General features: G+C 37.1%; 2 protein-coding genes and 1 long non-coding RNA gene across 3 annotated transcripts; 2 read left to right on the top strand and 1 right to left on the bottom strand.

Moving 5' to 3' along the window:
• Nucleotides 1-889: 889 nt before the first annotated feature.
• Nucleotides 890-1,453, top strand: LOC116121992 (annexin B11-like). Its single transcript, XM_031407898.1, has one exon. It carries the CDS (start codon nt 890-892, stop codon nt 1,451-1,453), a length of 564 nt encoding a protein of 187 aa, XP_031263758.1.
• Nucleotides 1,454-5,201: 3,748 nt separating this feature from the next.
• On the bottom strand, nt 5,202-6,544 carry LOC116122022 (adenylate isopentenyltransferase 3, chloroplastic). Its single transcript, XM_031407929.1, has 2 exons — nt 6,416-6,544; nt 5,202-6,295 (listed from the first exon to the last, which is right to left on the bottom strand). The coding sequence occupies exon 2, from the start codon at nt 6,284-6,286 to the stop codon at nt 5,312-5,314; it is 975 nt and encodes a 324-aa protein (XP_031263789.1). The 5' UTR covers nt 6,287-6,295; nt 6,416-6,544; the 3' UTR covers nt 5,202-5,311.
• LOC116122023 lies at nt 6,142-7,825 on the top strand. The gene is made up of 3 exons (XR_004126821.1): nt 6,142-6,318; nt 6,408-6,798; nt 6,925-7,825. It is a non-coding gene; the product is annotated as an uncharacterized LOC116122023 (long non-coding RNA).
• Nucleotides 7,826-12,130: the final 4,305 nt, after the last annotated feature.

Genomic DNA, 12,130 nt, shown 5'->3' on the forward strand with positions numbered 1-12,130 from the left:
ACGGTCGGCCATATCTAGCCAGTCGTGTGTCGTTTAGGCCACGACCGACAGTGATGGCCGGCCGCTGACAGTGGTTTAGGTGGGTGGGGTTGTTATTGTTACAATTTAAACTTTTATTGTGGCTTGGGTGTTTTAGCAAAATCTCAAATGTAGTTTGTTAAAAAATAATCAAACAATAATAATATTAAAAAAGAAGGATAATTTAGTAATTTATATGACATACCCACTCATTTATTTATTTCAAACAAACATATCAATATAATATACCTATAAATCTTCAACGGAATCAATCTTTTATACAATATTTTCTTAACCAAATGCTCCCTTAGTGATTAGTGTTGTGTTGTTCTACTACTTTGCAAAATCCTGTAAACCAAAAACCGTATTTCACATAATTATGATTGTATTGATATGAATGACCGAATTTATCCGGAGGCATTTGATCTCCTTTTTCATTCCAATCTTCTTGTCAAAGAGCCGGCACCGCAATTTGCATGAATTTCATTGTACATGCAATCTTTACCTTGTTTACATTGCTTTTAATGGTTGTTTAATATTACAAAATAGGGTATGAATTGGCTTCTTCTATAAGCAAATATAGTGGGCGCAAGTTTGTTGATATGCAACAGCCCCTAAAATCAGTCAGTACTTGACCTAACAAATCGCCACACAAAATGAATGAAACATACACAACCAATGAGCACCTGAACTCTTCCATAACATCAATAAGAAACTGGACTCACTCCCTTTATCTTCGCTATTTTAAATTCTTCATAATCCCCACGAAATCACATTTAAAGGAAACAAGAAATTTATGAATGCACAGGCATAAATAGCAACAACAACTAGTCTGAAATACCAATACCAAAAGAAAATGAAGGTAGTTTCAATGGAGGGAATCAAGATTCTTTCATTTGCACTCTTTATGTTTCTGGTACTCCTCTCTACCAATATAGAGTGCCAGATGATGCCACGGCCGCTCAAGCCGAAGCCATTAACACCACCAATTCCTGTACACCCACTCTGTGTCTCCCAATTCCGTCTTGCAAACTATGCATGTTCAATGCTGCCATACAGCCCGGCTCCACCTCTACCACCTAACCCGCCGACACCTTCCCCTCCGCCTGATGATCATTCAAGCCACAGACACGGACACGGACATGGACACGGACATGAACATGAACACGGACACGGACACGGACATGGACATGGACATGAACATGGACACGGACACGGACATGGACACAAACACAGGCACCATCATGGATCTGGAGAAACGCCCCAGGAAGGCGATTGTTGCCGCTGGTTGAAGGAGGTAGACAATGAGTGTGTCTGTGATTTGCTGGTTCACTTACCTGTCTTCCTTGCCAGGCCTGTGCACGAGTACAATGTCATTGTTGATGAGTCTTGCAACGTTACTTACAGTTGCTCAGGGCGCTTAATTTTAACATAATGGAAAAAAAAAATGTCATGCTTATATTTGGTTACAACTAAACTGAACTGTGATTTTCTTCTTAAATATGAGTCAGTTTTAGCTCATTACTGTTATGTTTGTAGTCTCTAATGTCAGTTCTTGTAATAATAATTATACATTAATACTGTTTCATCAGTTAAATTCACAACTAGCTGCTGCATTCTTACAGGGAAGTGCTTATGCATTTAAATTTATTAGATGAATGAAAATGACTGCTTATTGAAAGTAGAAGCTGGAATTGGAAATGCTTATTTTTTTTTTTTTTTTTCTTCATTGGATTTTGTATAACAACAATCCAAGCTACAAGTTTGGCTTGGACCTTTCTTTATCACAGTGCAACAGATGAATCATTTGACATCATAAAACGGAATTGCTTTTAGCTAAAGTTTTTCAATCTTCTTTCTTTCTTTCTTTCATCAATGGATTCGTCTCGCATTTTTCCCATTACGTCCATGAGAGAATATTTTCAAGAGTTATCGAAGACGACAAAAAGAACCTCTTTTTCAAGCTACAAGATAGTGACTGATTGACAATAAGTTTTATTCCAAGTTTACCTTCTTCTTCAAAAACGAATAAGTTTTATTGGACTTTACGGTTTGCTCAACTACCCTGTCTCATCTCCTCTCCCAATCATTCTTTCCTTCTCCCCAGAGTTAAAAGACATAAACCATCTCTCGCTCACCCAAAAATCCCAACTTTTTTAAATAACAAAAATCCCGCTTCCATAAACCGTTAAATTAACTCTTTTCTTTATAATAAATTCACTAACATCTTAGTATATCGAAGAACCTCTTCTCTCCTTTATCAGGTGGTCCATCACACCCGGTGCCCAGAACCTATCCAATAATCCAAACATCTTTAATTTTAAAGCCAAACCCATTTGATTGGTGAAAAAAAAAAAAAAAACAAAGTTTTTTCTTTTTTCTTTTTAATTATGGATGCTCATCAAGGCAAAACCTTATCTAACGAGGTTAAAAGTTGAAAGTGATGGAGTAAGGATACGAATTCTTCTGAGTTTAACCCATTAATTTTTCACTTCTTTCTTTTGTGGGTCCTTGGAGTATTTGATTTGATGCAGTCTTTTTAATTTATGCTTATACGCGTAAGGATATATCATGGTGGATTTAAGTGGGATGAAAGAGACAATGGGTTTTTGGATGGAACACTTTCACCACCAATAAATCAACAAATTGTTGCTTGTACTTTTCTTCTTCTTCTTCTTCTTCCTCTGATCATTCTTCCCACTCATAATGCACTTAAATCATCAAAACTATTAATCATGCAACCAAAACCAAACTTGGCAAGTAGAATATCTTCTTCTTATATTCTTCTTTTTATGCATATGCCCTTTTTTTTCCATTTCACTACTGACTGTCTGCAAAAGGGCTCAATATTCTTAAGCAATCGAGATCATGGGTTACCACCATTGAGTTAATGGGACCTGAGGCTGAGAGAGAGAAGATAACAATTAAAGAACAGATAAATTCGTACCCACTAATGCAGTAATGCTACGGAAGTCAGCGGCTTCTCTGTGTACGGCTGTATATGCTCATTGGTGCGGTGGATTGTAGCCGCTGTTACCATATTAAAAATTATCACATGTGCTTACATTAAACTAAACTCACGGGATATTTTCAGCAACATCTCGTATGTATAGCACTTCTACACCAAGGGTATGATTTGGCCTCCTGTAAAACTTTTGAGTTCGAATCTAGTCTCAAGCAACAACCCTGAGGCCGAATCTGGCCTCTAGAGGCCTTACTGGTGTCGTGATCTCATTTTTTGGCCTTCAACAACACTAGGAGGCCTTGTGCTACTACTAGGAGGCCTTGTGCTACTACTATGAGGCCTTGCAACATCCACCGATACTGTGATACCTCCATGGCCTCAAGTGGAGGCACAAAATCACCGTTAGCAGTGACTCTGAGTCTAACGGCAACTGTAGGGAAAGGGTAATGTGGTAGAGTTTTAGGGGTAAAAATGTCATTTTTAAACTTAAAGGAATATATATTTTTGAAAGGGGCTAGACCGCTAGAGTCCTAGTCCTATTTCTGATACTTAAAGGTAGTCTGGTGTAATCATTACATTTATGGGGTTTTCTAAAGACTAAGCAACTTTTACCCACCCAAGGTTTGCCTTAATGACACTTTCCCATCCAAAAAGTTTCAAAATACCACTTTTCCACCCAAAGTTAATATTCTGATACTACCCAAAGTTGATTATGGTGGCTAAAATTCTCTTTGTCACTACCATTTGAACCTCTAGTCTCCTCTCTACAAAACCTCTCTCACTCTGACATCTAATTTCTCGTTGATTGTCGGTCATCACAAAGCTAGATTTTCTATTTTTAGTTGATTTTCGACTGATTCTGATAGTGAATATTCAATCGATCATCACCATTCAATCCACCGGCCTTCACACTACAAAAACCCACCCTCTTACCCTGGTTCCTGGTAGGGATGGGCATTTGCCCCAGCCTTGCGGAGATCCGACCTAAGCGGCCCAAATGGAGCAAGGAATCCCTGGAAATCAGGGATAGGGCTGGGGACAATCCTTAAAAAAATCCTCGCCCCCATGGAGCCCCGCCTTCTTTTATTGAGAATTTTTTTTTTTCTTTGCAAGATTGCATATAAAGTTAGAATTTAAATCATAGTTTTAAGTAATGAATCTAAATTTATGATATTTACTTTTATAATACTTTCTAATGTTTTTATTAAATTTATAGAAAAAATAATTTAAACGAAAGAGTCTAATAATTAAATATATATATTATTACTTTGTGCATTTCACGAAAAAATAATACATGGCCCAAAAATAAATTTGATTATGTTATTATAATTTACCAAAACAATATAAGAATATACACAATTGCTTAACGACTTACAAATTACACAAATTTAATTATCCTTGTAATTAGTTAATGGGTCAATTAAATATAATGTTAAACTTAATCAATGTTGGGAACTTGGGATAATGAGATTTGTCCCTTTAAAAAATGGACTAATTTTATTAGTTGTAGTGGAGATAATGTTTTATGAATTAATTCATCAATTTACCTAGCAAATTATGTTAAAGTTGAATTTAGTTATATTAATTTTGTGAAAAATTAATTAATTAATTAACATGACTAACTAAGCCTAAGCTTTCATACAATTGAATAATTAATCAATTTACCAAATAAATTTGTTAAGATTAGATATAGATATATTTATTTTATGAAAAATTAATTAATTAACAGGGCTAACTAAGCTTAAGCCTCTATACAATTGAATAATTAATCAATTTACCTAATAAATTATGTTAAGATTAGATTTAGATATATTTAATTATGTTCGGGGGAAAATCCCCGCGGGCGAATTTCCTTGCAAAGCCTTGTTCATCGGGCCGAGCTGGGACGGGGATAGGAGTGATTCCATCCCCACTGGTTGGGGACGGTCATGAGAGTTGTCCCCGCCAGTGGGGACGGGCCGAGGATGAGGACGAGGAATGGGGTCCCCGGCCTATGCCTATCCCTAGTTCTTGATAACTCGCTGAATGCTGGTTGAGAAAGTAAAGTGTATTTTGAGTATTAACAGAATATAAACATTGGGTGGGAAAGTGGTATTTTGAAACTTTTTTGGGTGGAAAATGTCATCAAGACAAACCTCAGGTGAGAAAAAGTCGTTTACTCTTTCTAAAAATATCCTACACTCACTGGTCACCATAAAACAAATTGAGAGAGGGAGTATGTATAAAGAAGGCAAAGCTCAATTGTAGATTTCTATTGATTATTTTATGGTTTGAAGTAACATTATATGATTATAAGGGCACATCAAAATTGAATTTTTGACAAGTAGATTATGCTACAAGGCATTGTGTAATGTAATCTCTAATATCAGCTACGGAGAAGGGGACTTCCATGGAGACAAGATTATACAGGAACTCTGCCACTAAGGTAGTGCTTGGGACAACCACACGCTTTTCCCACGCTTCATCAGCTGCTTTTCCACGCTTTCGAAACACTTCCGTTGCATCAATACGATGAATATTCCACCCTTTGACGGTTCTGAGTCGATGTATCTTCTTTAATTGCCGACATGCCAATTCACATGTGTTGTCTTTTATCTCTTGAATGGCTTTTTTAAGTGCTTTTTCTCGATTTTCTTCATCAAGAAATGGTTCCTCTTTGAAGTATTGATGAAACTCTGGCACCCCAATTGCTTTTCTTATCCCCTTAGAATAATCAGCTTTGGGATCAAATATATTTCTCACTTCTTCCACCATCCCATTTTGGACCATCCTGTCAACTCGGTCTGACACGAATGAATGTAGTACAGGCATTGATACGTCTACCCAGAGAAAGCAACAGTCATATCGTTTTCGGAATATAAAATCTTTATCATCAATCAATGCCTCAATGTATGAGTTGGAGCCTCCAACGATGATTGGAAGCTGACCGCGAGACAAAGTTGATTCAACGGCAAGTGAAGCCACTTCACAGAAGTTTGCAGCTGTGAACTCCGCATTAGGACTTAGGATTCCTAGCATATGATGGAGGATTCCACACTGCTCTGCCTCTGTGATTTTGTTGGTGGTTATGTCAAGTCCTTCAAACATTTGCATTTTATCAGAATTTATGATTTCAGCTGGAAACCGCGTGGCGAGGTCGATGGAGAGTTTTGATTTGCCAGCTCCGGTTGCCCCCATTACAATCAAAACCTTTTCTTTCTGTCTCCTGGGTAGCAAAAGGTCCATTTTGAGCCTCCCGGTCGGTATGTCCAGTGAAGACAGTGAAGGGCTTGTATGATTGAGCAATAACGTTGAAATTCTCATGATGAACCTCTGTGAAAAAACATGATAAAAAGGTCAGTTTTTGCATTAAATTAAACCGAAAATAACAAACACAACAAGAAACAGAACATTCATATATTTACATAGACATGATTTCTTGCAGAAACTCACCCTTTTGTGTATGAAACGCTGCAAATCGAAAAGGTTTGAAGTCTCTTATTTCTCTTCAAAGTTCAGGTGGCTTTTCACTGGACATGGCAAACTGGAATTGAAGCATAAATATTTATAGACAGAGTCCCAACTCAAAACCAAATATTTATGTCAATTTGAGACTCTCACTGTGTCTCTTTCAAGTCCACTGTTAAAGCACAAAAGTGGTTCTAACAATATTCCTCTAAAAAGTTTGATTGCTTTGATTAATAATCTTAGAGGAAATGATTTATAATAATAATAATAATAATAATGAAATGATGTTATTATTAATAAACAATTTCTTGACCATACAGAACATGAAAAGGCATTGCTGTTTCTGGGAAAGCAGTGGGCAGAAATGAGTGAGTTTGTTCAGTGATTTGATATATATTTTCTGTTAATGGTTATAGTAGTAGCCATTTGTATAAGAATATATGATTTTAATAGGCATTTTTGTCTCTCATTGGTTGTATTTGTGGCATTTGCAGTGATTAAGTGTCTTTCCACTCAGGTTATCGCACAAGATGGGATATAAAATTCTCTTCAGAACTTTTAAGGAATGGAAGTTTTGCACTTTACAAAAAGGATGTGAAGCCAAACCAATATTTGATCAAAATAACTTTTATAATTCTACTTGCAGCACTGCCTTTTTTTATTTTGTTCATTTCGCTAAAAATAGAAGTACTTTTGATCCTCAAAGTATGCCATTGTCGTGAGGCAAATTTCTGCCCAGCACACTCAGGGAATCTTTACAGTACTGGGCTACTGGCTGGACTCAACTCTACACGGAGCTCTTTTTTCTCAAACATCTGATTCCCTCTTTCCAACTTGTTCTTGCGTTTTCTCTTTTGGTCCCCTAACAAATTTTTCCATTTCACACCCATTTTCCCCTATCAATTTTTAAGTCTCAGAGAAAAGAAAATTTGCCGTCTGATTTTGTAAGTCTGTGGTCACTGTGAGTTATTTTGTTTCATTGATTAGGCTTATAGATATCTATCTATCTATCTATAAAATTTGGACTGAGCGTGCTTTGTCAAAAGGCTAAGACTATAAGAGATCTGAGTAGGGCCCTGATTTTCATCTGAAAAATGACTAATAATGTGTTGATCCATTTAACCAGAAATTCTTCCACAATCTTATCTAACAAAAGTACTAATGATTTTCTCATCTGGGTATCGTTCTAAATGAGCAACAATCATTAATTGGTTAGCAGTCAGAACAGAAGAAAGAAGTTAAAATTCTGCCGAGATAGAAACTGCTTGAAGCGAAGCTCATGACAGCACGAGTGGGCATCAAATCAATATAATTGAAGTTCATTTTTTTCATACATCAAATCTCGTCTACTGTAATATTGGGTTGTCTTGTTTAACAAGGTGGAAGGATCACGCGAACCGGAACTTTAGGGATAAAATCAAAACTTTCAACATTTGATTTCTGCAATTCTGGTGATTAGACAGATTGAAATCATTTCCATGTTTGTTTGCATATTATTAACAGAAATGGCCTACGTAACGTAACACTCATATACTGGATTTGATTGGGAATGGGAAGTGTGTGGCTCTCCCGGAAACATCTTCATTCTACTGAATTATTATTCTGAGCCAAATAATTGTTACAGTAATCATTGTACGAAACATGATCATCTTAGTAACAGTTTCAGTTGACCAATAATTGTTACAGTTCATCTTAGTAACACCAGCAAAAATCTCCTCATAATCAATCGTATATTCCTATGCAAAAACGAGAATAATGCTCGAGAGGACCACGGCAATGGTAACCCTTCTGGGCATTCTGTTAATGTTGTGCTACAGAATAGGATACTCCATGCATGATTAATCCATCTCTGAAAATAGAAAAATGGTCTTTTTCAGTGGAAATTCGCCGGATTTTTGTGAAAGTTAAGTAGCAGTAGGTGGAGATGGAACTGGGCCTGCGATGCTTATTGACTTAAAAGTTTACTTCAATTTTAACCATATTATAGATCCCAATTAACATCCATGCCAGATGCAATTCTAGTGCCCACCAGTCCCAGCTGGGCCAATTCATCCATGACCACTGATTCTTTGTGTATCTTGAAAACCTTAAAAAATAAAAAAAAACTGATCTCAAACACAAAGCCCTTGTGAATTATAATCCAGGCACTGATTCTTTGTAAATAAGCAAATTTTAAACTTAGTACAGGAGGTGTTGTGTCGGTGGAGATGGAGATGCAGATAGTTTTTCTCAGATGGCAAAGCCATGGAAGATGATTGTGGGGCACAAAGAAGCCCCATGGTCAAGTGAATAAGACTTTGACATTGTGGAGGGGTACACTGACTCAGAAACATACTCGTGTGCATTCATCAATTCAACCTGTGTTTAGTAAATGAATTATTGGGATGGTACATGTATCCCGAAATTTAGTCAAACATGAATACGACTCCTATAATTATTCGCAGGAAACGGCACTTTCCCACCCAAGGTTTCGCGAAATAGCAAGTTCTCACCCTTAGTTTGATAAATTCTAGATTTTTACCTTTAAAATAACAGTGTTAATAATTTTTAGGTGTTAGACACAGATATAAAATATGCTATTACCACACTACCCTTAACAAATAAATTAATAAATTATTTTTAACCCCTAAATCAATAGAATTAGAAAATAATCATCTTACTTTCAAATTTATTGCAATAGCACCCTCTTCTTCAACCTTCACATCCTCCCCATCTCCAACCACCCGGCTATGGCTATCAGACGAGCCGAGCGGCTCGCGAGCAGGCTCGACTCGGCTCATCTGAAGCTCGTTTATGACTCGGCTCGTGGTTAACTGAGTCAACTTGGCTCGAGCTCGCTATATAAAACGAGTCGATTTCGAACATGAATAGGCTCGGCTCATAGGCTCGTGAGCCTGATGTGGCTCGGCTAAGCAGGGTTCCATTTGTTATATTTTATAAACTGTGGGGACTAAAGTGTTATCTATATTCTTTAGTTTTAAAAAATTGTAAAAATGACATTTAACCCCCTGATATAATTTGTTCTAAAACACAAAATTAAACCTCCAATTCAGATATCCCAAATTGACAAACCCTAACCCCTAAATTTGTTCTTGCAAATATTCATAATCAAAAATCAAAATCAAAATCAACATAATAGTTGTGTTGAGGAAGAAGACGAAGATAAAGATGGAGATGGAGATGAAGATAAAGATAAAGATGAAGATGAAGATGAAGATGATAGAGATGGAAGCAGCATAAGTCTGCGTAACTAGTGATGCTTTGCAAGATGAAGATGAGATGGAGACGAAGATGAAGATGAAGATGAAGACGAAGACGAAGACGAATGCGAAGATGAAAATGATGGAGATAAAGACGAAGAAAAGGATGAAGATGAAGATGATGAAGATAAAGATAAAGATGCAGATGATGAAGATGATGGAGATAAAGATGTAGATGATGAAGATAAAGTCAAGTCGACTTGAACTCGATCGAGCTCAAGTTCGAGTCCCTTTTCTTCGACTCGACAAACTCGAGCTCGATCTTGTAGCAAACAAGCTGAGCTCAATAAGTCGAAGACTCGACTCAGCTCGTTTACAGCCCTACACCCGGCCACTACCACTGCACCACCACCTAGCCACTGTCGCCACTATCACCATCCAGCCAAATTAATAAAATTTTAGGAAAAGCCTACATATCTCATAGTCATTCACCAACACCCTCTTCAATCCAAACCCACCCAACCTTCTAAATTTCTTTCAACCCAAACAGTTGGTGGTGAATGAATGCGGTTGAGGCCTTTCTTCAAGTAGTTGGTAGGCAAAGATGTGGGTGGCTTGTAAGAGGCAGATAGGAGATGAGAGGTGGCCGAAAATCACACTACACACAAAAATCCAATCCACAAAACAAACTCCAAAAACAGTCACCAAATTCACCAAACTTCAATCTCTAAGCAAATCATAACACTCCACAATCTTATCTAACAAAAGTACTAATGATTTTCTCATCTGGGTATCGTTCTAAATGAGCAACAATCATTAATTGGTTAGCAGTCAGAATAGAAGAAAGAAGTTAAAATTCTGCCGAGATAGAAACTGCTTGAAGCGAAGCTCATGACAGCACGAGTGGGCATCAAATCAATATAATTGAAGTTCATTTTTTTCATACATCAAATCTTGTCTACTGTAATATTGGGTTGTCTTGTTTAACAAGGTGGAAGGATCACGCGAACCGGAACTTTAGGGATAAAATCAAAACTTTCAACATTTGATTTCTGCAATTCTGGTGATTAGACAGATTGAAATCATTTCCATGTTTGTTTGCATATTATTAACAGAAATGGCCTACGTAACGTAACACTTATATACTGGATTTGATTGGGAATGGGAAGTGTGTGGCTCTCCCGGAAACATCTTCATTCTACTGAATTATTTTTCTGAGCCAAATAATTGTTACAGTAATCATTGTACGAAACGTGATCATCTTAGTAACAGTTTCAGTTGACAATAATTGTTACAGTTCATCTTAGTAACACCAGCAAAAATCTCCTCATAATCAATCGTATATTCCTATGCAAAAACGAGAATAATGCGGGAGAGGACCACGGCAATAGTAACCCTTCAGGGCATTCTGTTAATGTTGTGCTACAGAATAGGATACTCCATGCATGATTAATCCATCTCTGAAAAAAGAAAAATGGTCTTTTTCAGTGGAAATTCGCCGGATTTTTGTGAAAGTTAAGTAGCAGTAGGTGGAGATGGAACTGGGCCTGCGATGCTTATTGACTTAAAAGTTTACTTCAATTTTAACCATATTATAGATCCCAATTAACATCCATGCCAGATGCAATTCTAGTGCCCACCAGTCCCAGCTGGGCCAATTCATCCATGACCACTGATTCTTTGTGTATCTTGAAAACCTTAAAAAATAAAAAAAAACTGATCTCAAACACAAAGCCCTTGTGAATTATAATCCAGGCACTGATTCTTTGTAAATAAGCAAATTTTAAACTTATTACAGGAGGTGTTGTGTCGGTGGAGATGGAGATGAAGAGAGTTATTCTCAGATGGCAAAGCCATGGAAGATGATTGTGGGGCACAAAGAAGCCCCATGGTCAAGTGAATAAGACTTTGACATTGTGGAGGGGTACAGAAACATACTCGTGTGCATTCATCAATTCAACCTGTGTTTAGTATATGAATTATTGGGATGGTACATGTATCCCGAAATTTAGTCAACATGAATACAACTCCTATAATTATTCAGAGTAAACGACATTTTCCCACCCAAGGTTTCGCCAAATAGCAAGTTCTCACCCTTAGTTTGATAAATTTCAGATTTCTACCTTTAAAATAACAGTGTTAACAATTTTTAGGTTCTGACGTAGATATAAAATATGCTATTATCATACTGCCCTTAACAAATAAATTAATAAATTATTTTTAACCCCTAAATTAATAGAATTAAAAAAATCATCATCCTACTTTCAAATTTATTGCAATAGCACCCTCTTTTTCAACCTTCACATCCTCCCCATCTCTAACCACCCGGCTATGGCTGTCAGACAAGCCGAGCGGCTCACGAGCTGGCTCGACTTGGCTCGTCTGAAGCTCGTTTATGACTCGGCTCGTGGTTAACTAAGTCAACTTGGCTCGAGCTCGCTATATAAAACGAGCCAAGTTCGAACATGAGGAGGCTCGGCTCGTAGGCTCGCGAGCCTGA

This window comes from Pistacia vera, unplaced genomic scaffold, assembly GCF_008641045.1.
Source record: "Pistacia vera cultivar Batoury unplaced genomic scaffold, PisVer_v2 Contig130, whole genome shotgun sequence".
In the NCBI taxonomy this organism is placed as follows: domain Eukaryota; kingdom Viridiplantae; phylum Streptophyta; class Magnoliopsida; order Sapindales; family Anacardiaceae; genus Pistacia; species Pistacia vera.

Excerpts from the sequence above, each read along its gene's own strand:
- LOC116121992 (XM_031407898.1), top strand. The coding sequence starts at position 890 with ATGGAGGGAATCAAGATTCTTTCATTTGCACTCTTTATGTTTCTGGTA.
- LOC116122022 (XM_031407929.1), bottom strand. The coding sequence starts at position 6,286 with ATGAGAATTTCAACGTTATTGCTCAATCATACAAGCCCTTCACTGTCT.